Consider the following 24,804-nt stretch of genomic DNA (forward strand, 5'->3'; position numbering starts at 1 on the left):
TTGATGATGGACGCTACAATTATAAGCTGAAAGTCGGTGAAGCAGCAGCACAGACGTCAGGTGTCAGATCGACAAGATGATGGAGGACGTTTTGGTGTCGAAGCGAAAAATAAGTGGAGAACGTCCTTTTCTTAAATAAATAACTGTTTTCTCATGTGTTTTCATGCATATGATGACATGTGTGTGAGCTGCAAGTGTGTGTGAAGTATTTTTTGAGTGTTGCTTCAGGCAGTGCTCCTGAATTTCGGTGTGTGTGTGTTTGGAAAGTTTAAGGCAGCGACAGTAAAGGATCTCTCCTCTCCACTGCAGTATAAAACTTAGCAGGATGTTCAGAGAGCACAGATCGGCTCCGAGGCTAAAAACTGCATCTACGCGAGTCGGATCCAGATGTGAAACACCGTGAATGTTCTTCCTTGAGTCCTCGCTCCACCTTTCAAACAAGTTTTATGATAGTGGGGCCGGTGGTTTTTAATAATCCTGCTGACAAACAAAACAGCATGACCTCCTCTGTGGAGGTGATGAAACCCTTTTTAAGCTCCTGAACTAACTGATTCTCTTCTTCCATCAGGTTTACAGGAAGGCGGTCGGCCAGATGAGCCAGGGCCTCATCAGGAGGCTGACGGTGCTCAGCCAGTACGAGGAGGCGCTGGTGAAGATCAACGCCACGGCGGCCGAGCGACTGTCCACCCTGAAGGTGAAGCCCCAGGCGGCCATCCAGAGAGACATGCTGTCCATCTGCAACGACCCGTTCACCGTGGCCCAGCAGCTCACGCACATAGAACTGGTGAGAGAGACTTTTTATTCTCATTCTGTCGCTCTACAGACGCCTGAAATCCAGCCAGACTTGAGCAGAGGGCTAATTTTCATGTCTCCTCTTAAGAAAAAAAACCTTAAATCACCCCACTGTATCAATCATTCATTCAGACGTGTCGATTCCAATTAAGATGTAAATGTTTCCTTCCAAAGAACAATCAGAAATCCTGCCTATGAGCTCCACTCGTGAGCCAAAGGGGACACGACCGAATCGATGTCAGAGTAGAGAGCGGTGTGAGGGGGGGGGGCGAGCTGACACGTATGATGGATTAGAAGTCCGTCCGGTGGTGGAGGTGCCGCGGCTCCTCCCACGTCCGACCTACCACAGCATCGATTCCACACGGCGTCGTTCGAGCGCAGCTTTATATTCATTACATGTCAGGTTGCTGTTTGGAAAAAACAAAAAAATCAGTCAATCGGGAAAAAAGCAGAGGTTAATCTGGGGTTTCTGTCCAGATCCAGAAGCTAAAGTCCCATTAACATGTTTTAATGTACATTTTTACTTCGTTCATACAGTGAAAAGTTAAAATATTCTGCTTCCTCTAATATAGTCGAAGGATTCATGTCCTGCTGCAGCTGAAAATAAAGTCTGTTGAACCACAGCATGAAATCTGTCCAGTCACATGACGCAGGAACGACATTTAATTAATTATAAAAATCTCCTCCCATCCAGTTGAACGTATTTAAACAAATGACTTTACGTTTTATTTTGCAGAAACAGTTTTGCAGCATTTTAATCACTGGTTCAACCACAGAAAAGGATCCATGAAGTAGCATCAGCTCACATTAACTTCTGTACTTCAGTAACTGTAGCTGATGCTAATGCTAATGCTAACGTGGCTGACTGGACTGAAATGAGTAAAGTTGTGATTTAATTTCAAAGAGAGAGACTGTCTGTCTTATTTTCTTGTAAAACTTGGTGTCACTCTGAGGGGAATCCGTCTAAACTCCCATCACGACCATAAGACCATAAGACCCCTGTTGGCTCCTCAAACAGTATTTTAAAGTGCTGCTGTTGTCGTTGTCGTGCTGCTGAGGTGGTTACAGGCAGCTGATTTCCCTCTTGTCCCCCCCCCCCTCAGGAGAGACTGAGTTACATCGGACCTGAAGAATTCGTCCAGGCCTTCGTCCAGAAAGACCCTCTGGACAACGATAAGGTAACGTCTGCATTCCTGCGTGAGAATAAACATCCAGAAAAGAGAAACTCAGTCAGTTCTGCAATCTGTGTGTTTTTTTTTATTATTATTATTATTCGGCTGATTCGTCTCAGTCTGTTGTGGGTCAGAAGTCAGACGGTGTAGTTTCTGCTCCAGACGGATGTTCAGTTTACACAACACGGAGGTCAGAGGGAGGGCAGGTGACGGTAGCAGCAACACACACACACACACACACACACACTCAGACACACCTCACCGACAATTTCCTCAAATCATCCCAGTGTCTGGATGAGATGGACATGCACGCACCTCATCTCCTAGCAACCGCTGCTGCCAGGGGTTTGTTTAGGGAATGTGTGTGTGTGTGTCTGAGTGTGTGTGTGTGTGTGTCGGTAGGCTCTCTTGTGTGGCGTTCTGCTGCTAGGCAACAGCCCCTTTTATAGAAGCGAGGTGATGGGGGGGTTAAGGCTGCCTTTGTGCCTCAGGCCTGCCCGCCTCGTACCCCAACGAGCCAACTCTCTGAGTGAGTGTGTGTATGTGTGTGTGTGTGTGTGTGTGTGTGTGTGTGTGTTTGCATGCTAAAAAGCGACGTGTCCACCGGCGGGAAATCCTACAGGGGGGGCCGAGTGGCGTAAGGCCAAAGGAATGTGTGGAATCAGATCAAGAGGGATCCACACAAAGCAGCAGTGTGCATATTGTGAATAACATTGACTCTATTGAGCTTATAGGAGCAGAGAGAAGCTGATTGGCTGCTCAGCCAACAGTTTATCTTTTCTGCTCAGTGGTGCATTTAACTGGAGGAAGAAGGAAAAAAAACCCAACATATCAGCTTTATTTTTCCAGTTCAGCACTATTTTTGCTTTGCCATTAGCTCCGATGCTAATTGAGAGTGTGGTGTCGTTGTTGTCGTTGTTGCAGAGCTGCTTCAGTGATCACAAGAAGGCCACCAACCTGGAGGCTTACGTCGAATGGTTCAACAGACTCAGTTATCTGGTGGCAACAGAAATCTGCATGGTGAGTAACGGCCATCGGAGAAGAGCCCGTGGTGCTTAGCAGGATGGGGGGGGGGGGGCAAAGGAGGTCAGGCTGCAGCCGCTGAATACTTTCATCATCTAAAATGATTTTTGAGTCTAGAAAACATCAGGAAATGTCCACGATAAGTTCCCAGAGCTCAAGGTTCTGTTTGATTAGAAACTCTGAGACACAAACATGTTCAATTCAAGATGGAGAAACAAATTCAGCGTCACTACCAGCTACATGGAGCTGATGGATGCTGCTTGTTAAATGACTTAATGAATGTTTGAGCAGGTGAAGCGTCTGAGTCCTGCAGTGGGAAGTAAATAAAATGTGGTTGGTTAAGTTTAAAGTCTCCATCATCCATCAGGTGAAGAGAAGAGAGTCGCTCTGCTTTAACGACGGCTCCTCTAATCCTCTCTGTTTTTTCAAACAGCCCGTGAAGAAGAAGCACCGAGCTCGAGTCATCGAGTTCTTCATCGACGTCGCGCGCGAATGCTTCAACATCGGGAACTTTAACTCCCTCATGGCCATCATATGTGAGTTTCTTCTTCTGTCCCTCTGAGATAACAAGTGATTTCTGCTCTTGTTCTGTTGTTTTATGGGACTTTATTAAAGTGGAATTGGTTTATAAGTAGGTGGTTTTAAGATGAGACTCAACCACGACATGTTTCGCACCGACTGGTGTCTGATTTTATTAGATTTTCTCACCTGGACTCTGTTTCTCACCTCCGATCTGCCCTCCTGCACAGAGTGTCTTCTTTGGTCATCAGTGAATCAGATCAGTGAGAGTTTCATGCTGCTAAAAGTGTAAAACCACTGAAGTTCCCCTTTAACTACTTGGACTAAAGTGTGCGGAGCCTTTCTTTTGACTATGTTGGACTTATTCTGGCGCCAGCGGTGCAGCAGGGGGGGTCTGAAGATTACAGCCGTAGACTTCTGGGAGGAAGTTCGCTGATTCAAAACCTGAAAGAATCTTTCTTCCTTCTCATTTCACCTTTAACCTCGAGCCACTTGACCCCAGAGGGCTCCGGTGGAGCTGCTCAGTAGGTCGTCTGAAGCATGTTGGAGGTGAAAACGTTCTTAAAATGAGGAGAAATGAGTCGGAGATGCTCTTAGAGCCCCCAAACCCCCCCTCCGACACTTTAGAGACCTCGCTGGCCGTCCAGCCGCAGAGGCCCCAGAGACGTCCCTGTGTTAAGAGGAGAGGGCATCTGGTCATCCTCACAGGCCTGAGGGGGTGGAGCAGGGTGGGGGGGGGGGGGGGGCACATCCAGGCAGATGGTCAGCTCTGACCAGAGAGAGTGAGAGCACACGAGGGAGGAGGGGGAGGAGGATGATGGGAGGACGAGGGGGTCGGGCTGAGCGGAGGATAGAGAGGATATTGGAGTGCCAGCTGTTCTCTGTCGTTCTCCCCTGAGAAAGACACAACGCCACAGGCAACCCCCCCCTCATCCACCAGCCCCGTCTCCAGGGAGCCTCTGGGGGGGCTCACAGCGAGTCACTCATTAGTTTACCCAAATTAGAAAGAGCTAATTTCCTTATTCACCTTTCTGCGTCTACAGCCAGCGGCGGGGGGGGGGACACAGAGGCATGACAAGTCTGAAACAGTCTGAATTCTGTTTTGGAACGACTCAAATATTTGGTCTGAACATCCAGTGTTTGATTCATGTAGCTCAGAGTCGACCTCAGCCGTCCGTCATCCTGTTAAAGTTCAGCTACGTTGAACATCAGCGACTCAGGACACTGATTAATCATTGATTAATTATTAAGGACATTTAGATTGTCTGTGATTTGTCTTCACATTAAAAAACGTATTTGGACAAAATGTTCTTTAACTGAACCAGTTGTCATTGTGACGTACTTTATTTTCACATTTGAGGTTCATTTTATCGGCCTTAAATGTGATTAAATGGTGCCGTCAAAAAGAATTAAATTCAAATTGCTGCTACGTGAAGACGCCCTGCAGTAGTGACACCAGTCTGAAGAACCAGACGGGGAACAAGGGAACACCTTTATTGTTTTTGAAAATGACCTAAAACAAACAGATCGAACAAACTCAGAACGTGTTGAAGTTGAAATGATGAAGCCTCTCAAACCTGAGCTGATGGTTCTGGAGCCCTTTTAGAACGGGGAGTTTTTTTTAATGTGTTGGTGAAATTTGGGTGCACTGACCCTTTAAAACATGTCGGCGTCTCCTCCTTGTTTTCTGGGGAGCTGCTGGTCAACAATCAGCTTGTTTCTGTTATTACCAACATTTTAAAACACCAAATTCATGTAAATTCCTCTTTTTGGTTGAAACCACAAACAGCCGTTCTATCGCTCTCTGCACACACACCAGACTCCATTCAGAAAAACAGGGATTTAAGCTGCTGCTGCCTCCATCAGTTAGTTTGTGTTACTCTGTGAATTTGGAGTTGCTCTTTAAAGACTCATGAACAGATTAAATCCCTCTGCTAAAGAAAAAACACTTAAAATCTGCGGTTTTCTGTGTTTTCTCCTGAAGACCTGAACAATGTCTTAATGCCCTCATAAAGGGGAGAGTGTGTCCCAGCGGGGCGACCTCCACAGCCAGCACCTGTCCTCACACACACACACACACACACACACACACACACACACACAGGTGTCTTTATGAGTGGGCGGAGACACACACTACTGTCACACACCGCCGTGGTCGCCGTTGGGTGTTGTGTTGAAGTGAAACCGTCTCCAGGGACACGCAGCGAGTCCAGGAGGGAAATTATGAGTTTCTGTCTGTGAAGAAGCTCTTTTGTTTACCAGGAAGGTTGTTTTGTGTTGTTGTTCAGCTCTGACGGTGACCCTCGCTGCCCAAACACACACACACACACACACACATACACACACACACACAGATTACCATATGGGAAGCAGAGCGCTGGGAGGGGAAACGAGGCGTGTGTTAACTCCATTGTTCCTGTGGCCTTTTGCTTCGCTGCTTCAGAAGAAGCAGAAAGAAAAGGGGAGTTTGTCGGGGGGGAGGGGGTGGGTCTGTCTGGATGAATGGGGAAAATGCCATGTGTTAATGCGATCACGTTTGGGTGTTTTCCTGGAGGTGTGATATCTCTCTCTCATTGTCTCCTTTCTTGTCGTTGTGTCCGTCTTGCAGCTGGGATGAACATGAGTCCCGTGTCCCGGCTCAAGAAGACCTGGAGTAAAGTCAAAACGGCCAAGTTCGACATCTTAGAAGTAAGTTTGTCTGGAAATAACTGGACTCTCATGCTGTCGTGAAGCTGGATGCAGAGTTTTGTTCGCTCTCTGCACACACACCAGACTCCATTCACTAAAACAGGGATTTTAGAGAACAGGACACAGGAGCTGCTGGTCTGCTGCTGCCTCCATCAGTTAGTGTGTTTGTGTTACTGAGTGTTACACAAATATTATGTTGGATCCAAACTAACCCTTTAAATTACCAAAGTCACACAATAACACAAACAAACTAACTGATGGAGGCAGCAGCAGACCAGCAGCTCCTGTGTTCCGTGAGTTAAAATTACTGTTTTTGTCAATGGAGTCTGGTGACTTTTAAAAGAGGGTTTTTTTGTATGTTTGATCCACTGACAGGCTCAGAGTGTTATTCTAAGTGTGTGACAGCATCATGGAAAGGATCCCTACAGAGAGAGACCTGGAAGATCCTTTTGGTTTAACCACAAACAGCCGTTATATCGCTTTCTGCACACACACCAGACTACATTCACTAAAACAATGATTTTAAGCTCCCAGAACACAGTTAGTTAGTTTGTGCTACTGTGTGAATTTGGAGTTTCCCTTTAAATATTTATGGACATGTTAAATCCCTCTGCTAAAGGGAAAAAAAGAGACTTCAAATCTGCAGTATTGAACATTTCCTGTGTTTTCCTCTGTAGTTTTAACTCCAGCGCTGACAGTTTGTTTTCCCGTGTGCCCACACACGTCAGCAGCTCTGTTGTGTTGAGTTCGACACCGATGACTAACTGCGCCGTGGGTGTGTGTGTGGGGGAGCTGCTGCTTTTGTCACTGAGATGTTTGGTTAAGTGCACAAAGACAGATCCATGTTCAGCACGACTGTGTTTATCTGAGTGGGAGAGCAGAGATGAAGTGTAACACAGAGAAACAACTCAAATCAGCGTTGTGTCCTCCGGCTGGTAACTACACATGATCAGGAAACAAGAAACAAGGATGTACCCAAGCATTTTATTTTACTTTACAGAAAACTTATGACAAGCAGGTTTACTTTCAGCCCAAACAGACGTCGTCTCAGTGTTTGTGAGGATTAGTTTTACTGAGTTTTCAGTTTTTCCAAAGACAATTTTAAAAAAGGGACCAAAAAAGCCAAAGATATTCCTTCTCCTCCCTCCTTCCTCTGTGCATACGTAAAGGAAAAGTGAGGATTAGACAAGAAGACGTGTCATTCTTGCACAACATGTTGTTTTCCTCAGTAAAATGTAGTTAAATAATGGAACAAGTGAACTAAACAGTGTTGGATTATTGCTGCTCTGAGTCCAGAGTGAAGCAACAAACACGGAGATCTAACAAACACACAAAGCGCTGAAGCGGCGAAGGAAACCCCAGATTTACTGCAGGGAGGCGCCGAGACGCCCGGCGGGCCGTCAGTCAGAGCGGAGATCTGAGGCGGAGGCGGTCGGGTTGGGAGCCTCCGTCGGTTCCTCAGGTTCCCCTCACGTCTTCCTCCTGTTTGACTGACAGAGCAGCTCCTCGCCTCGGCGCTCGTTTGAGGATTTCCTTTTATCCCCGTTGGGTCCCTGAGAGCCCGACTGAGCTGTGATTCTCCAGCGGGGCTGAAGTCAGCCTGCGACAAACTTTACTTTTTATTATGCAAACAGGGATTACTGCTTTTTTTTGTTTTACATTTCCTGTAATAATGATTCAAGTAAAGAATCTGAAGCGATGACGAAGCTTCTCAGAGATCAGGACAGATCTGATCCATCAGTCAAAAGTTTGAGATTTGCTTCAGGTGCTTCTCCGTCTGTGTTTCGCTGCGGTTTGTCTTGAGCTCAGACTGACGCTGGACGTTTTCTCTCCGCAGCACCAGATGGATCCTTCCAGCAACTTCTACAACTACAGGACGGCTCTGAGAGGAGCCACGCAGAGATCCATCACCGCCAACAGCAGCAGGGAGAAGGTGAGGCCTCCGTCTGTAGCTTGACTTCAGTACTTCAGGAACTATGCCCACAGCTTTAAGACCTGCTGTCTGTGGGGGGGGGCAGGGGGCAGCAGGTGCCTTTAGCAGAGCTGAAATTAGAGCTTTTTAATGTTCTCACATCAGTTTATTCCCTCAGCCTACATGGCTGAATCTGGCACATTGACATCACCTATCAGTGCATGCCCCCCCCCCCTCCTCTTTAGATTAAATTAAACAACAGCAGCTATGTTTGCCAGTGCCGACACGTCCAGTAGCCGCTTATATAAACCCTGAAGTCTGAACATCTGCTCTCCAGACGTCTGTGGTTTAGGTTTCACCCGTTCGGCTCTGCCACACCACAGAAGTGATAACCATCTCAGAGTTTTACATAAGAGCAATCAGCCGCCGCGCTTGTTGTCGTCTCGGAGCGTGTTGTGTTCCCGTCGAGCTGAGCTGTAAACATGAGCACGGGGCAGTGGGACGGAGGTTACGTAACGGGGGGGGGGGGCGGGGGGGGGGGGGGGACGCAGAGGATACGAGGAAGGACTTTGGTTTCCTCTTCATCAAACATGCTGTTCTCCTTCAAGGAGGGAGGGAAGAGAAAACATGGCCGCCTGCCAGATCACATAGTGTTCTCTGGAGCTGACCGAAGCTGAACCAGCGCTCAGCCCGGCGTCATGCCCCCCCCCCCCCCCTCGTGCATCCCATGATGGACAAGTGTGTTCTCCATGGAGACTCAGTGTACCGTCGATATGTGTCCCCCCTCCCTGAGCTCTGGGAGGGATGTTTCTTCTTTTTTAGCCAGACAAGAAGCCGAGGTCATGAAACGGAAAGTTCCCAAGGAGTCTGGTATGTTCTCGCCCTTGTGACCTCTCCTCTCAGGGAGGGGGGGGGGTTGTTTATGGTCTCCTCGAGGCGTCCACAGAGCTGTTGACTCTGTCAGAGGAGCAACTCAGCCAACATTTAGCAGCGGGATGATGATGGAGGAGGAAGATTCAAAACAAAACAGCTGATCTGAGGCGTATCAGGACACATCAGGACACATCAGGACTCATCAGGACTCATCAGGACTCATCAGGACTCATCAGGACTCATCAGGACTCAGGTGGTCCCTGTTTCCTGTTTTTCAAACATCACATGATGATCAGGGATCGAACCGCTGATCTTCCAAAGGACGACACGCTCGCAGGCAGCTGCCATGATTGCAGCATCTCTTTGGTTTGGTTGGTGGATGGAGTCTGGTGCCTGGTGCCCCCCCCCCCACATCCTCTCTGCTCCTGCAGCCACCCAACATGCGTGTGCATGCATGACATAACAAACAGTCTGCAGCTCGTGCACATAAGCTGCCGCCTGCCCCCCCCTCCCTCGTTAACGACGCCCCCTCAGAGTTCAGCGATTTAACCGGCACGTTAAAGAGAAAAACAGCTAATAAAGAAAAGGTGTGTGAGCAAAAAAACACCAGCAAAAGAAACTCAAAGACCAATTTTAGTGTTTTATTGCAGGGAAATAAATGAAAAAGCAACTTTAAGGGGGGGTAATAATGTAAATGTTTCTACGCTGACATGGAGCGATGTCACACAAAATTAAATCCACGAGCAGACGAGTTCAATCATCTCCAACAAATGGAGACAAGAACAGCACAGAACTTTAAAATATTTTATCCTGATTATTGCTTTTCTCTTTAAGGCTCTGATGGCTTTATGTTATTGTGTCTATGAGAGACGAAGCAGCTAAAATGTAAAACGTTGACAGAGTGCCCAGTCTGCTGCTGCTGCTGCCTCCGCCTCCATGAATGTTTGATAATCTGGGGCGTGTCAGGAAAGAGGTGTGTGTTTTTATAGGTCACTGTCCCAGATTGCAGCATCTCTTGATGCTCGGGAACAAAACAGTTTGGTGTTTATGCATCAGCCATAGCAACCGATGAACGCCGGGTTTAACGGAGCAGCCAGTCAGATGTTTTGATGGTTGATTCTGTGCCAGAGAAGAAAGAAAAAAGTCCAGCCAGTTTAAAATGTAGCATTATTTGAATGGAGTCTGGTGCCGGGGCTCCTCCACATCGCTCTCCATCAGCGTCTATGTGTTGTGTCGGCGCCCAGACGTGCAGTGACCTGAATCACCGTACACGGGTGGCGATGAATTATTTAAGGGGACTTTAAAGGGGAATTCTTCCTCTGTGGAAAGCGTCCCCTCTGGTCGTGTCTCACTTCTCCATTTGTGGTCGGAGAAGTTTGTCCTGTGTGAATTTTCTTTTTAGGTTGTTACAGATTGTATTTATAGGCTTCGTGCTGCCTGAGAGGAGGGGAAGTCAGTGGGTTTACCCAGAAAAGGGTCCTGTTCTTTCCCTGATACCAAATCTAGAAGAGATCCTCTTTGTCAGTTGTAATAAGTCTGTACAAACAGATCACACACCTGGAAATCCCCGTCACTTCTCCCCCCCCCCCTTCTGATATTAAATCCCTTTCTCTTTCTGTTGTCTTGCAGATCGTCATCCCTTTCTTCAGCCTGCTCATAAAAGACATCTACTTCCTGAACGAGGGCTGCGCCAACCGGCTCCAGAACGGACACGTCAACTTTGAGGTAAACCGGATTTTAGATCCCCTCGCAGGGAGTTTCCCCGGCAACAGATGACACCACAGTTACATAAACACCTTACTGTATTTCTGACACACGGCGACAGATCTGGTGCCGCTCACTTCCTCTTCCTCTCCCTCGGAGATGCAGAAGTCGGCCTGGAGCGAGTTTCCAAACGCTGACCAGAGACTCAGACGTGTTTCCACTGCACTTTGGTCACACTCGCGCTGACTCAGCCTCTATTTTAAGGATTCCCTCTGTCCTGTCATGACGCTGGTTTAGGTCACAGGTCACTCGGACCAAAGGCTGCGTGACAGTGATGTTTTAATCTGAGTGTCTGTTTGCAATCAGGTGCAAATAACCAGACGGCTGGTGTTGGTTTAGCTGCAGGACTTTCCCACAGGGCTCAAATTCACTGTGTCACACTTTTATTAGTAAACCGAAGAAACTTATGTATTTCAGTTTCATTTTGCAGAGGCAGGTTGGTTTGGTTTAAGATATGAAGACACAAAAGGCAGGAACATTACACACACAGTCCGTCCGTCCTCAAACATGAACCTGTTCCTGCTTTTGGTTTTATTACAGAAATTCTGGGAACTCGCCAAACAAGTGAGCGAGTTCATGACCTGGAAGAAAGTGGAGTGTCCGTTTGAGAAGGACCGCAAGATCCTGCAGTACCTGCTGACGGCTCCGGCGTTCACCGAGGACGGTAAGTTCATCAGTGAGTTCATCAGCGAGTGATCGGGGACAAAACTACGATCCGAGACTGTTACAGGGGGACATTTTGGAAAATAAGCTTATTCCAGAGTTCCTTCTTTAAGTTAAGTGTAAAATTCCCTGACTTTTCCAGAACTAAAACCCAGTTCAGATCAGAGATCTCAGACTTCTGTCGTCTTCTCGTCCTTTTGATTCTCATTCTGTGACAAACGCTCCTGAAGTTCCCACTTTCCTGACACGTCTACTGACTTTGGCTCAGCTAACGCTAACGTTAGCAACCTTCTGGCTGAGGAGGAGAAATGGGCACTAAAGTTTCACGTCAACAACCAAAAAGTTACAAACATTACAGAGAATATGGGTTTGGTGTTATAAGCATAAAATTCTTTGATGATTTCTTAGACTTTATTAGAGACTTTTCCTAATTCCAAGACTTTCCAGAAATTCCAGGCCTCAGATTGGTACCACGCTAACCTCTCTATGCTAATTAGCATTGACGTTAGCATGATCAGCTCCTCTAATTCACCGTATATCTGTTTAAAATGTGACCCGTTCAGGTTGTGGGATGTTTCGAACCCTTTAAAGTTACACAGTAATAATATTTAAATATTTATTGATGACACACTGAGCTTCGGTCTAAAATCAGCTTTTATTTCACTTTTCCAACCTGGATCACATGTTTTTATTTACAAGGCAGTAGATCCTAACATTATTAACCTAATTATTATAGCACACACACACACACACTCCTTGTTATCACCGTCTCCTTTAATCCACATCAGTCGTGTGTCACCGTCTCCACTTCTTATCTCCGTGTTATCGGAGGTCTGTAAAGTCCTCCAGACATTGAAGTGCTCCATCCGAACTGACCAATCAGCTGTGAGCCGACCCCCCCACCACCCCCAGTGAACATCCTCCTGCCTAAACAGACTTTAAAGCGAACAGTCGGCGCTCTGATTATCAGAGTATGAAGCCGTAACATCAGAGAATCTACTGGAGGCCTTTTCTTCTTCCTCTGTGGTCTCCACTGGCTTCTTCTATCATGTTCTGACTTCTTATCTGGATTTGTAAGGTGTCCTGAAAGGCCTTTAGAAATAAAACCTATAATAAGTATTATTATTACTGAGTGTTGGTGCAGGACGCTCAGGGGGGGGGCAAACTCTCTCTCTTCTGCTGACTGAAGGCTGATTTTAGATCAGGAGAAGTAAAAATGTAAATGTTACTATGCTGAAATGGAGCGAGTCTGAATTTTAAAATCTTTTATCATGATTGTTGCTCTTCTTTTTATGGCTCTGACTCAGTTACTAGTCAGGTCTCTGCAGCAGACAGACGGGCTGATGATAAAAATAAGAAAGTAAAAACAGTAGGAATGTGGTTAGAGCTTCTTCTTCTTCTTCTTCTTCTTCTTCACTAAAACTTCACCTCACAGACCAGATTCTCTGTAATAAATGTGTAAAAATAGCATGTTTTCAGTTTCAGCTCCTCCGTCTTCCACAATACTTTCAAATCAATAAAATGTAGAAGTCATCTGGAGAGATTTCAGTCAGAGCTGTCAGCTGGAAACCACTTTAACCTGCTCTGATCTTTTATTCTAATCCCTGCCCGTTAAAAATGTACTTCCTGTAGCAAAAACAGTTTCCAGTTATAGAAAGTGGGAAGAAAAAAACCAAAAAGAGTCCTGAATAATGAGACTTAACTGGAAGTCAGATCAGAACTTCTGCACAGAAAGAAAAAGAAAGAAAAGTGTGTAATGTTCCTTTAATGCTGTGATTGCAGCGCTCTACCTGGCGTCATACGAGAGCGAAGGGCCTGAGAACAACATGGAGAAGGACAGATGGAAGTCTCTGAGGTGTGTATGATGAACACACACACACACACACACACTCTGACACACACACACACACACACACACACACACACACACTCACACACACTCTCCTTCCCTCGGGGGGTTTGGAGTCTTTCAATCACGGCTGTCACCTCTCGTCCCCTGCTGGCGCTCCGCTGACCAGGCAGAGGGATGTAGGTCACACACTGATGCTGACCTGCACGCTATGTAATAAACGCATTAAACACACACACGTCCAGAGAGTGTGTGTGTGTGTGTGTGTGTGTGTGTGTGTGTGTGTGTGTGTGTGTGTGTGTGTGTGTGTGTGTGTGTGTGTGTGTGTGTGTGTGTGTGTGTGTGTGTGTGTGTGTGTGTGAAGATGGATGGGAGAAAGCGGTCTTTGTTCAGGCGGCTCTGACTCGCAGCAGAAAGCCCCAGAGAGCTGACGGAGGGATCTTTCCTTCTGCTTCAGCATCACACGCTGAAGTTTCATTGACACAAACTGACTGAGGGGCGTTTGGTTTTTCCCACAGCGACCGAACGCCTCGTCTGTCCGTCAGCTGCAGCGCTTCCATTTAAAAGTCAAAACGATTAGAGTCCAACATCTTAAAGGTTTAAAGCCCCTTAAAGCAGATACATAAAAAACTAATTCACCACATAATAAATAAAATTAGAAGTAATATTTTAAGAAAGACAAATCTTACAAACCTGAATGATTTTAGTCCCAGTAAAGATAATTAGAGTGAGAGACTGAAACACTGCCTCTGAGCCACAGCAGGTCGTCCCTCAGTCGGTGGTTCGATTCCCGGTTATGAGTCAGGACATAACACACTGAAACACAGCTTAGATTCCTCCTGAATGAATGATGTGTGAATGAGGATGTGATGGAAAACCTTCGAAATGACAAGAAAGGGGCCAAATAATAATAATAATATTATTAATAATATTGATGATGATGATGATGATGACAATAACAATAATTATTATTATTATTATTATTACTACAGACGTTTACTGTGATGTTAAACTCTAAATGTGAGTTCAGACCAAACTTCTTGTCTTAAGAGCTTTTAAACAAACAGAACTTCATGATAAACCTGATTTAATAAAACACTTACAGTTTAAATCATAATCAATCATTTGTTTGCTTTAATGAGTTAACTTTTTTTTTTCCCACCTAAAGATTCTTTGTTGTTAGATTCTGTCTGAACACTGAAAGAGTTTAAGAGTTAATATAATATCTTTAACACGCAGCTGTAGAACAACACTAATATTCTGAGGAAAGTCTCTGAAGATTTGAATTTTTTTTCTCAATTTTTTGTTTTTTTTCTCAAGTTTTCTAATTTAATTTTAGAAATTCAGAGATTAAAAAGTTCAAACTACAAAGCTCCTGAATTAGATCTCCATCAGATGAACTAATAAATCACACAGTTGTAGTTTTCTCATCGAACATGTCTTGTTATTGGTCGTTAAATCAGCAGGTTGTATTTAAACATTCCTGTCCCCCCCCCCCCACAGATCCACTCTGCTAAGCAGGGTCTAACCCTCCAGAGCGAAGACGAACCCGACGACGGCGCCGCCGTCCAAACGAAGTATCCCCATGTTGGAAGGGAAACGACAATCTCTACTTCGGCTGGCGAGGATCTTTTGTGCCCCCCCCCCCCCCTCCAGCTCTGTGCCCCCCCCCTCCAGCTCTGTATGAAGCTCTGCTCCTCCTGCTCTTCGTGCTGAATATTTCAGGACGGCCGTTTTCTCTCCATCTTTGTATGACTTTGTAGTCTTTTTATAAAGAAACAAGAAATGACACCTTCAGTTAGCTGAGGGGCTTTTTCTGTGAGCGTTAATGGGGTTGTTTGCCCCCCCCACCCCACCTGACCCCGCCGGCCCCCCCACCCTGCTGGTTTCTCCCACTGATGCTACAGAGTTAGCTGCTGGTCGGCTAACGGGACAGAAACCATGAACCGGCCCTTCGTCTGTAGTTTGGTTTCGTCTGTCTCACTTCATGTTTCTGCAGATTTAGTGACTTGTGACGTGAGAAGAACACAAAGATGCACTGGCTGCAGATTAAAGACGTTTTGTTTGTTTGTGTTGTATAAAGTTTGGTGACTTTCCTCAGCAGGAAGCAACACTTCCCCGTCGCTTATTCCTCCTCACGGCCTCCGTGTGCTTCAAGCGAGTTAGAAGGCCGAATCCCAGCGGGAGCTCACAGACGAGCCCGCTGGGGTTTCAGGTGAACGCGTCCGTTCAAAGCGTTTCCCATGAGGCCGAGCAGCATCTGAAACCCTCCTCCTCAGACACCTTCACCTGGGAACTGTGGTTTGAGACGCCGTCGGGCGAGTGGGGTTGTAGTCGGCTAAAGGAGAACGTGCTCCTGAAGCAGGCGGTGAAACATCGTGTCCCAACAGCAGGCGACAAAACGGGCCGGTCCGTCCTAACTGGGCGCCGCTCTGAGCTCAACTTTAGTCTGACGTCTGGTTTCTGTTTCTGAGGCCTTAAAGCTTCTCAGTGGAGCTGAGATGAGAGAGTTTTCTGTCCGATAGCTCCTCGTCTCAGCACAGAAACCTGAAGAAGCTGCTGCTGTGGCTGCAGGGAGGTCACAGTTCACAGTTTTCAGTTTAAAAAAGGACAAACGAGGGTCTGAACATCTTTTACTGGAGCGGTTTCATCACTACAGGGTTTGTTTCCATGGTGACGGCAGCATCAGTGCAGACTGACAGACGGTCGGACGCACGCTTTGCTGTTAGGACACGGTGTCGTGGATTAAAAAGGCCTTTTTTTGTTAGTTTGTTTCTCCTCGTGAATAAAACGCCTGCGATTAATCGACCAGTGAGACTTTAGCCGGTCAGCAGCTCCTGACGAGCACTTAGCCGGAAGCACACGGAGGCCTTTGGCGGCGAGCGAGCGGCGTGTTTCCTCTGAATGATCGGCGTTCGGCCGACGCTCTCTCCTCGCTCTGTGTGGCTGTGCTGCCCCCTGCTGCTCAGAAGAGTGAATGACTGTGGTGTGTGTGAATAATGTGAACTGATTCCTGTTTAAAAACACGCTAAATGTCCTTTTTACCTTTTATTTTTCACATTTAAAGTAAAGTTTCTTCCATATTTGCTTTATTTATGAGTCTGTGTGTAGTCACATTATGTCCTCTCGCCAATATTTACTATTATTTTATTGTTATTTAATTTTGTACGAGGTACATAACATGCTTAAGTAGTCTGCAGATATTAACTATTATTTTTTATACAAGTTTGTATGAGGCGTATTTCCGAGGCGCCGGCTCAGAGGATGAAGTTAAATGTTTTTGACTGACGTCTGAACGAGTGCTGTTGTGGTTCATTGTGTACAAACCGTGTTTCTTTTTTCCCGTGTTCATCCGTTTGTATTTGGACTGTTACGATGGAGCAGAGGAACCGTTTCTAAATGAATTAGTGGTGTTTAAAAGAGAGTTAATAAAAGAATGTTTAAAGTTACTGAGCGACTCTGTGGGTTTGTTGAGTGTTTCCCTGAGCTGAGCCTTATTATGACCAGCTTTCTACTGCAGCTCATGGATTTCCTCCAACAGTGGAGCTGGTAATTAAAGGATTTAAAGGAATATCACACCAACATGTAAATAACTCAATAAATGTGATATTTATACTAATTTTTCAGTCAAATCTCCTGTTTTCCTACATTTTAAATTCATTACAAGTGTGGCTGAGGACTATAAACTGCACAAAAAGGGTGAAATATGACAAAATCTAATTGTTAAATATTATCTATACAAATATTTATCACAAAGATAGAAAAAAAACACTTATATTTAGGGTTTTTCAGGGTGGACGGACACGAACGCAGCTCAGAAAAATAAAAACATGGTGAAAATTGGGGGTTTTTTTTATGGCTGCTGACAAGATTTCCTGATTTATTGATCTTAATAAATAATAATATATTAAAATATATTAAACATTTCCTCTGTGAAACTTTTGGCTGTAATGTATCAACAACACGAACTAAGAATTTTGATTCTGGATTATCTAATGATCAGATTTCTGTTCTGGAAATTGGTGCTACTTTAATTAGATAATCTCTCATTTGTAAGTGTAAAGTTTTGAAGACGTAATAGAAATAACTCTTATATTATAATTTAAACAATCAGCTGGGGAGGTTTCATGGTTTTCACCTTATTAATTTAGGAGCTTTGTAGTTGCCTGTTCTGATGTGTTATTATGTTATATTATGAAGTTAAAATCACACTAAGTGATGGAGGCAGCAGCAGCAGCAGACCAACAACTCCTCTGTTCTGTGAGGTAAAATATTTTGGTGTCTGACAAAACCACCAGACTCCATTGACAAAAACAATCATTTTTCTTTGCAGAACACGGTACTTTGTGTGACTCTGGTGTTTTAAAGAACAAGTTTGGATCAAAAAAAGTTTCAAGTTTTAACTTTAAAAACACCAAAATCACACATTAATAGAGAACAAACTTAACTGATGGAGGCAGCAGCAGAGCAACGGCTCCTGTGTCCTGTGAGCTAAAATCCCTGTTTTTGTGAATGGAGTCTGGTGTGTGGTCTGAGCCTGCCAGTGGCTAAAACAAGCACTTTTAGTGGACCTGCTGTGATCAGGTGATCAACTGGACCAATTTCAGCACTTTTTGTATCATTCTGAACCCAAAATATGTAAACTTAGTCCCAGTTTAAAAAGTTATCCTGTAATGTATGAAAAAGTTACAGACCTGTTGAGGCAGCAGTGAATGATCCCTTTGGTATGAAGCGTCACAGAGCGGCTGGACTGGTCCTGAAGTGTTAATCCCCCAGGATCAACCTGCATGAAGAGAAACAGGAGGGGAGGATAAAACATTCAGTCGATCAATCTTTATTTATATAGCACCAATTCATAACAGCGTTATCTCAACACACTTTACATGAAGAGCAGCTCAGACCAAACTCTTTCATTCAGAGACCAAACGATTCAGGAATTCAACATTAAGGATTCAAGAATCCCCAAGAATCAAGAATAAAAGACTGGAGGAAACAAACAGACAACAAAGTTCTGTCTAATGGAGAAAAATCTTTTGTCTATCAATCAATTTATATAGCTAATTAATAACAAACGTTATCTTAAGACACTTCCCATGAAGAGCAGCTCAGACCAAACTCTTTAACTAATCTTAAAAAGGATTTTAAAAGTCTCCACATGAGCAAGAACCAGGAGACGATGACAAGAACACTTCTCCTGCAGGTGAATCAGACCACTAAGGAGGCCGACATCATGAAAAAGCTGCAAAAGACTGAAACCTTTCTGATCAATTTCTGCATGCAGGCTGAATAAAAACACACATTTGGCTCCACCAAGGGGTCAAATCAAGTTAATACAGCCGACAGCGTGGGTCACACTCAGACTAAAGGTCCTTTAAAAAAGGAGGTGAATAGTTTTTAGTAGTAATGGTTTCAACTCTGAGACAAAAAGGATCAGATGATCATTTTCAAACTGGCTTTTTGGAGCCACAGATTAACCCTTTCAGGCACAGAGGTCTCTGCAGTGTGTTCAAAAGCTGTTTTCCTGTATCTACATAAGTTTTGATGGCAAACAGGCTGTCATCAGAAACTACTACACCACTAGTGTAAATATTTATTTATCATTACAACATATATTTACTTTCTACTGTTGTTTTCTTTACTCTTTTTTTTCTATTGTTGCTGCTGTAACATGTGAATTTCCCCCTGTGGGGGATCAATAAAGACAAAGTCTAAAGTCTAAAGTCAGTGGAAGCTGCTGCATCATCTCATCCAGTCAGAGTGAAGCCAAGATGGCCGACAGACAGCCAGAAACACCAAGGTGCTCTTTTTTTTCTGTTCAAACCTTCTAGAAAAAGAGACTCTTGCAGGTAAGAAACACATGGGGACATCAAGTAACATAATAATAATAATAATAATACATTTTATTTATAGGCGCCTTTCAGAACACCCAAGGACACCGTACAAGACACAGATAAAAACAAACAGTGAAAAAAAAAAACATCTAAGGAGTCATGCAATTGCTAAATTTTCCAAGTATTGATTTTATATTGGGAGGAAATTATGATTAATCACATGTCCACTGAAGTGTACATCATGCTTCAGTAGCTAGAGTTCAACTACTAGACATGTAAATATATCTTTATAAGATATGTGTGGAAAAAAAAAGGTTCAAATCTTGTTTTTCATGAATAAAGATGAATAAAAACACTTCTGACTGAGGTAAGGATCATAACTCGTGCATGAAAGGTTTTATTTTGTAAAAGCTTCATGTTTGGGCAGTTTTACTGAATAAAAAGAAGCCCAAAATACCACAAATCCAATCCTGTGTAATTACTTTAGTATTTAATAAAGAAAAGGAGGTAAAAAAAAAAAAATACAGTAAAAAGCGAAAAGGAGCTTTGTAGGTGAGATTCAAAGACAGTTTCAGTAAAATTCATTACAGAATAGTGAATAAAACTGTTGGTAAATTTTACCTGAGAACTTTAAATAGAGACGACTTCAACTGTAAGTAAAGTTTACTTGAAGTAATTTATTTTATTATAAATCTATATTGAACATTTCCCCTCACGCTCAAGATGAATCAAAAAGTCTTTAAAAAGACAGAATATTACTGTTTAGCACTGAAAAAATAATTCTGCAAATAAAGAATTCAAAATAAACTGAATACTAAAAAAAGGTGATGTATTTCCTGCCATTGTTGCATGATATCATGTTATTAATGCCATAATATCACAAACTAACTAACTGATGGAGAGAAATAAAGAGCTATTAGAATTAAAAATTAAACTTAAAGAAAAAAAAGCCACAAAAAGAAAAGCACATTTACAATTTTGTCCAACTAGACCATTAAATCATAATGACAGAAAAAACATAAGACATAAAAGCATGTATGGTTACCATTAAAGCAACATTTAGCACAAAGAAACGAACCGAGGCAGCAGCAGAATACTGCTCAATACTGTTTTAAAAGAGCTTGTTTGATCCACTGACAGGCTCAGAGTGTTATTCTAAGTGTGTGACAGCATCATGGAAAGGATCCCTACAGAGAGAGACCTGGAAGATCCTTTTGGTTTAACTACAAACAGCCGTTATATCGCTCAATTCAAAGCTACCAGACTCCATTGACAAAAATAGTAATTTTACCTCACAGAACACAGGAGTTCAACAAGTTTGTTTGGCTTGTTGTGTGTTACACAAATATTGTGTTGGAACAAAACTGACCCTTAAAAACACCAAAGTCACATAATAACACAGACACACTGACTGATGGAGGCAGCAGCAGAGCAGCAGCTCCTGTGTCCTGTTCTCTAAAATCCCTGTTTTAGTGAATGTAGTCTGGTGTGTGTGCTGTTTGTGGTTAAACCAAAAGGATCTTCCAGGTCTCTCTCTGTAGGGATCCTTTCCATGATGGCTGATGTAAAAGGTGAAACATGCAGACTGGAAGCCTTTTTCAGCCCGTCAACCGTCTGGCTGGGGGGGTCACAGGTTAGAAACTGAGCTGCCAAAACAGTCGATTCTGACCGAGTGCCCTCGAGCGAGTCGCTGAGGCCCCCCTCAGCCTCTGGGGGAGGGCAGCCAAATACAGTCAGTGTGAACATGGAGGGACGTCCTCAGACCCTCTGCTGACCTCTCAGCCCCCCCCACCCCCCCTCAGGTTCAGGTCAGGATGACCTGATTATTTCATCGTGGTCGCAGTGCGGCGGTTGAACCAGCTCTGGCCCACCGCCACCATCAGTGCTCTGCGCCTGTCGATGAAATTTGCTGCAGGCTGTGGCTGCTCAGGCCAGGCCGCCATCACACACACACACACACACACACACGGGAAATCCAATTAATCATCTGTGGACGTGAAAGATGGCGAGACTTCAGCAGATCCAGAAACAGCTCGTTAACGGACACGTGGAACGGCTCTTTAAAACAAATATTACCAGCAAAGAGCCTCATGAAGAACCACTCGCACCAACAGATTCGTTCTTTAAGGGCACATACGAGCGATTTAAGACCATCAGTGGCATTAATCTGAAGCAGCTTCAATATGAAACTCACTAAAATAACATAAAATAATAATAAAGACAAACTTCCTATTGGCTGCTCTACAAACGTCTGATTCACTGGAGGAAAGTCCTGCAGGAAAAGTTTCTGTTCCAGCGTGTTGGAAGCGGCCATGTTGGATGGTGCTAACAGTTTAGCCTCCTGCTAACGTTAGCTAAAGGCTGCAGCTGATTCAGGTTACTGTTTATGTAACGTTATGTAACATCAGGATCATAATCATAATGAAGCTGCTGTAACATCTAAATGTGCTGCAGCAGTTTGTTCGCTTGTGACACGAAGACTTAACATTAAAGAAGGAGAGGAGCGGCCATGTTGGATGGTGCTAATAGTTTAGCCTCCTGCTAACTGTAGCCAAAGATTCATGTTTTATGTAGCTAATGTTAGCTAATGTTAGCTAACGTTAGCTAACGTTAGCGCCTCAGTCACAGTTTATCATGTCAAAGGGCTTCACAGGTTAGCAAAGAAAACCAGACGATGATTGTGAAATAACAGCATCAAGATCACAGTCCTGCACACGTATGAAACATGTAAACGCCCGTGGTCATGTGGGAGGAGCTTAGACTGATACCGACCAATCAGAGGACGCTTCTTTACAGACTGATACCGACCAATCAGAGGACGCTTCTTTATACAGACTGATACTGACCAATCAGAGGACGCTTCTTTATACGGACTGATACCGACCAATCAGAGGACGCTTCTTTATACAGACTGATACCGACCAATCAGAGGACGCTTCTTTATACAGACTGATACCGACCAATCAGAGGACGCTTCTTTATACGGACTGATACCGACCAATCAGAGGACGCTTCTTTACAGACTGATACCGACCAATCAGAGGACGCTTCTTTATACAGACTGATACCGACCAATCAGAGGACGCTTCTTTACAGACTGATACCGACCAATCAGAGGACGCTTCTTTACAGACTGATACCGACCAATCAGAGGACGCTTCTTTATACAGACTGATACCGACCAATCAGAGGACGCTTCTTTATAGACTGATACCGACTTACTACTACTGACTAAACAAATTGAAACAACATTAAAAAAAGTTTGGATTTTATTTCCAACTGATTGTAAAAATGTTAAAAGTCTAACTGGATCAGTAACTTTAGGCTGATACTGCATCATATGATAGACAACCTTTTCTTTTTTAATGTAAAAAGTAAAAAGTGTCAAATACATATAATGAAATTAAAAAGTAAAAATATTTCTCTCACAGTAGAAATGGCATGAAAAGGAAATATTTAAGAAGTATCTCAATATTGTAGTAAGTGAAAGTAATCCCTGGAGAAGTACATTTACTCAAGATCATTTGCAGTAAACGCATCATTAAATCACACCTGACCTGCCAATCAGACCGGTGACCGCGCACGCGAGCACGCGCACAGCCGAGGAGAGGAGGACAGAGAGCGCGAGTGAGTGAGTGAGGGAGGGAGAGAGAGAGAGTGAGGAGAGGAATAGGAGAGATGATGTTACCAGACACTGCTGCGGATGGACGGTTTCTCTGCGGATGCTCGGATGTGCCAACACATCACTTCTCCTCCTAAATCGTCTTCCGGGCCGTGAGGAGACATCAGGTGAGTCCAGAAACCTGCGCCGAACCGCACCCGGAGTCATCATCACTCCTTTTAGAGGAAGGACGAGGCATCCGGAGGCTGCAGGTGCACGATCCTCTCAGGAGACCTCTTAATTAGTAGGTTAACTTAACGGAGTTCGGCTTTTGCGCAAAATTAGTGTGGGAATATTCTGATATTCTGATTACTGGGAATATTTCATGCGCCAGCAAGTGTGTGGAAGAGTTCAAGCTTGAAAAGAAGGAGGAAGAATAAGGTGAACTTCAGTGGTAATCCCTCTAAATAAGGTTCATAAGTGATATGTGTGTGTAGTTTTTAGGATTGTCAGAATAATGCTGGTCAGTCTGATGTGGTGTCCACTCAGCAGGAATGTCATGAATGAAGTCTACTGTATGTGTGAGTGGGCGACAGTCCCAAACAACAGAAAACAGATTGTTCTGGGACATTTTCTCCCTCTTACTATGTGGACAGAAACACGCTCTGAACATCAGCAGCGAGAATTTAAATGATTTAAGTTTTTGATATTGTACTTTTATTTTGATATTTTCTCTTTTTTTTATGAGCTTCCTCCTGAACAGCATTTCCTCCTCTGGCAGCAGATGGGGAGCGACTGTTGGTGTAATGCAATACTTCCTGCCCTCTAAATAATAAATGGAGAAGACGCACTCATTGACCATTATACACTGATTTGCTCTCTCTCCAGTTTTCTCTCCTCACAGCGTCAGCTCTTTTGTTTGAAACCTCACTCCCGGCTTCCTCCAGCAGACCTCCCCGTGCTAAATGTCAGCGTGCTGTTGAAAATGTAAAAACTTTAAACCTAAACATTCAGATGGACTCTTTTAACACACAGGGATAAATTAATCATAAAACACCTTAAAAGCCACAGTAAAAACAACATAATCCTAATAAGACACGTTAGATCACAGCGAGACAGAATAACGAGAGAATAAAGTCAAATAAATACAATAAAACCTGCACTGGAGGAATAAAAAAGTCCTTTTATCTACTCAATTTGGAGTTTTTTTTGTAGGTCTCGATCTCCAGGTTTGTTTTCTGTGACTGAATTCATGTTGCAGGGTTTGGGTGGCGTCCTGTACGTTATTATTTATCATTTAGAAGAGTTTGGTGTCCATGCTGGTGACCGTTTCCACGCAGCCTGGTTTTGGCCTCCTTATGCATGTTTCAAAGCAGATAACGACCAAAAGACACGGACACTGATTTACAAACGTTTTACACATCTGGACTTTGAATTAAAATGGTTTGGTTTGTGTAAAAAGTGAATTTCCTGATTTTAGAGGTGGTGCAGTCGTCAAACTTTGTAGGAATACTTGTGGCTTTTTTCTTTTAGTACAAGATGCAATATTGTCGATTTTGAGGTAAAAAGTATTCAAATTAGATTACATTTCAAAACTACCATGTAGTTATAGTCAGTAAGTGACTATATTTAAGACCCTGCACACATTCAAACTAACCGATAACTAACCTAACCACCAACTCTTATGTTCTAAAATCCCTGTTTTAGTGAATGTAGTCTGGTGTGTGTGCTGTTTGTGGTTAAACCAAAAGGATCTTCCAGGTCTCTCTCTGTAGGGATCCTTTCCATGATGCTGTCACACACTTAGAATAACACTCTGAGCCTGTCAGTGGATCAAACAAGCTCTTTTTGATCAACCAGAAACAACCATTATATGGCTCTCCTCAAAGACACCAGACTCCATTGTCAAAAACAGTAATTTTACCCCGTTTGGCGGCCTAGGTTTAAAAACACCAGAGTAGCCCTTTAATGAGTTCATACTAAAGCTACCCTTTATGTCCAAGCTGCTTTCCTGCTGAATGTATATGTGGTTTTCAGCACTAGTTCTGTGTCAACACTGCTTCAATCACCGCAGCACATATTGACTTTGAATCTCTGTCCTGCCCTCAGGTGAGAAG

General features: G+C 44.0%; 1 protein-coding gene across 1 annotated transcript in view; it reads left to right on the forward strand.

Moving 5' to 3' along the window:
• Window positions 1–15,047, forward strand: part of rasgef1ba (RasGEF domain family, member 1Ba) — a 29,085-nt gene extending 14,038 nt beyond the window's left edge. The window contains exons 5-14 of the mRNA XM_070833677.1: window positions 569–784; window positions 1,896–1,970; window positions 2,889–2,984; window positions 3,421–3,523; window positions 6,115–6,194; window positions 8,032–8,127; window positions 10,609–10,704; window positions 11,284–11,407; window positions 13,189–13,261; window positions 14,759–15,047. Coding sequence (XP_070689778.1) covers window positions 569–784; window positions 1,896–1,970; window positions 2,889–2,984; window positions 3,421–3,523; window positions 6,115–6,194; window positions 8,032–8,127; window positions 10,609–10,704; window positions 11,284–11,407; window positions 13,189–13,261; window positions 14,759–14,783 — 984 coding nt within the window. The 3' untranslated portion in view covers window positions 14,784–15,047. The remainder of the gene's footprint in view (window positions 1–568; window positions 785–1,895; window positions 1,971–2,888; window positions 2,985–3,420; window positions 3,524–6,114; window positions 6,195–8,031; window positions 8,128–10,608; window positions 10,705–11,283; window positions 11,408–13,188; window positions 13,262–14,758) is intronic.
• Window positions 15,048–24,804: the final 9,757 nt, after the last annotated feature.

The sequence above is a fragment of the Pempheris klunzingeri genome, chromosome 7 (genome assembly GCF_042242105.1).
Source record: "Pempheris klunzingeri isolate RE-2024b chromosome 7, fPemKlu1.hap1, whole genome shotgun sequence".
Lineage (NCBI taxonomy): Eukaryota > Metazoa > Chordata > Actinopteri > Acropomatiformes > Pempheridae > Pempheris > Pempheris klunzingeri.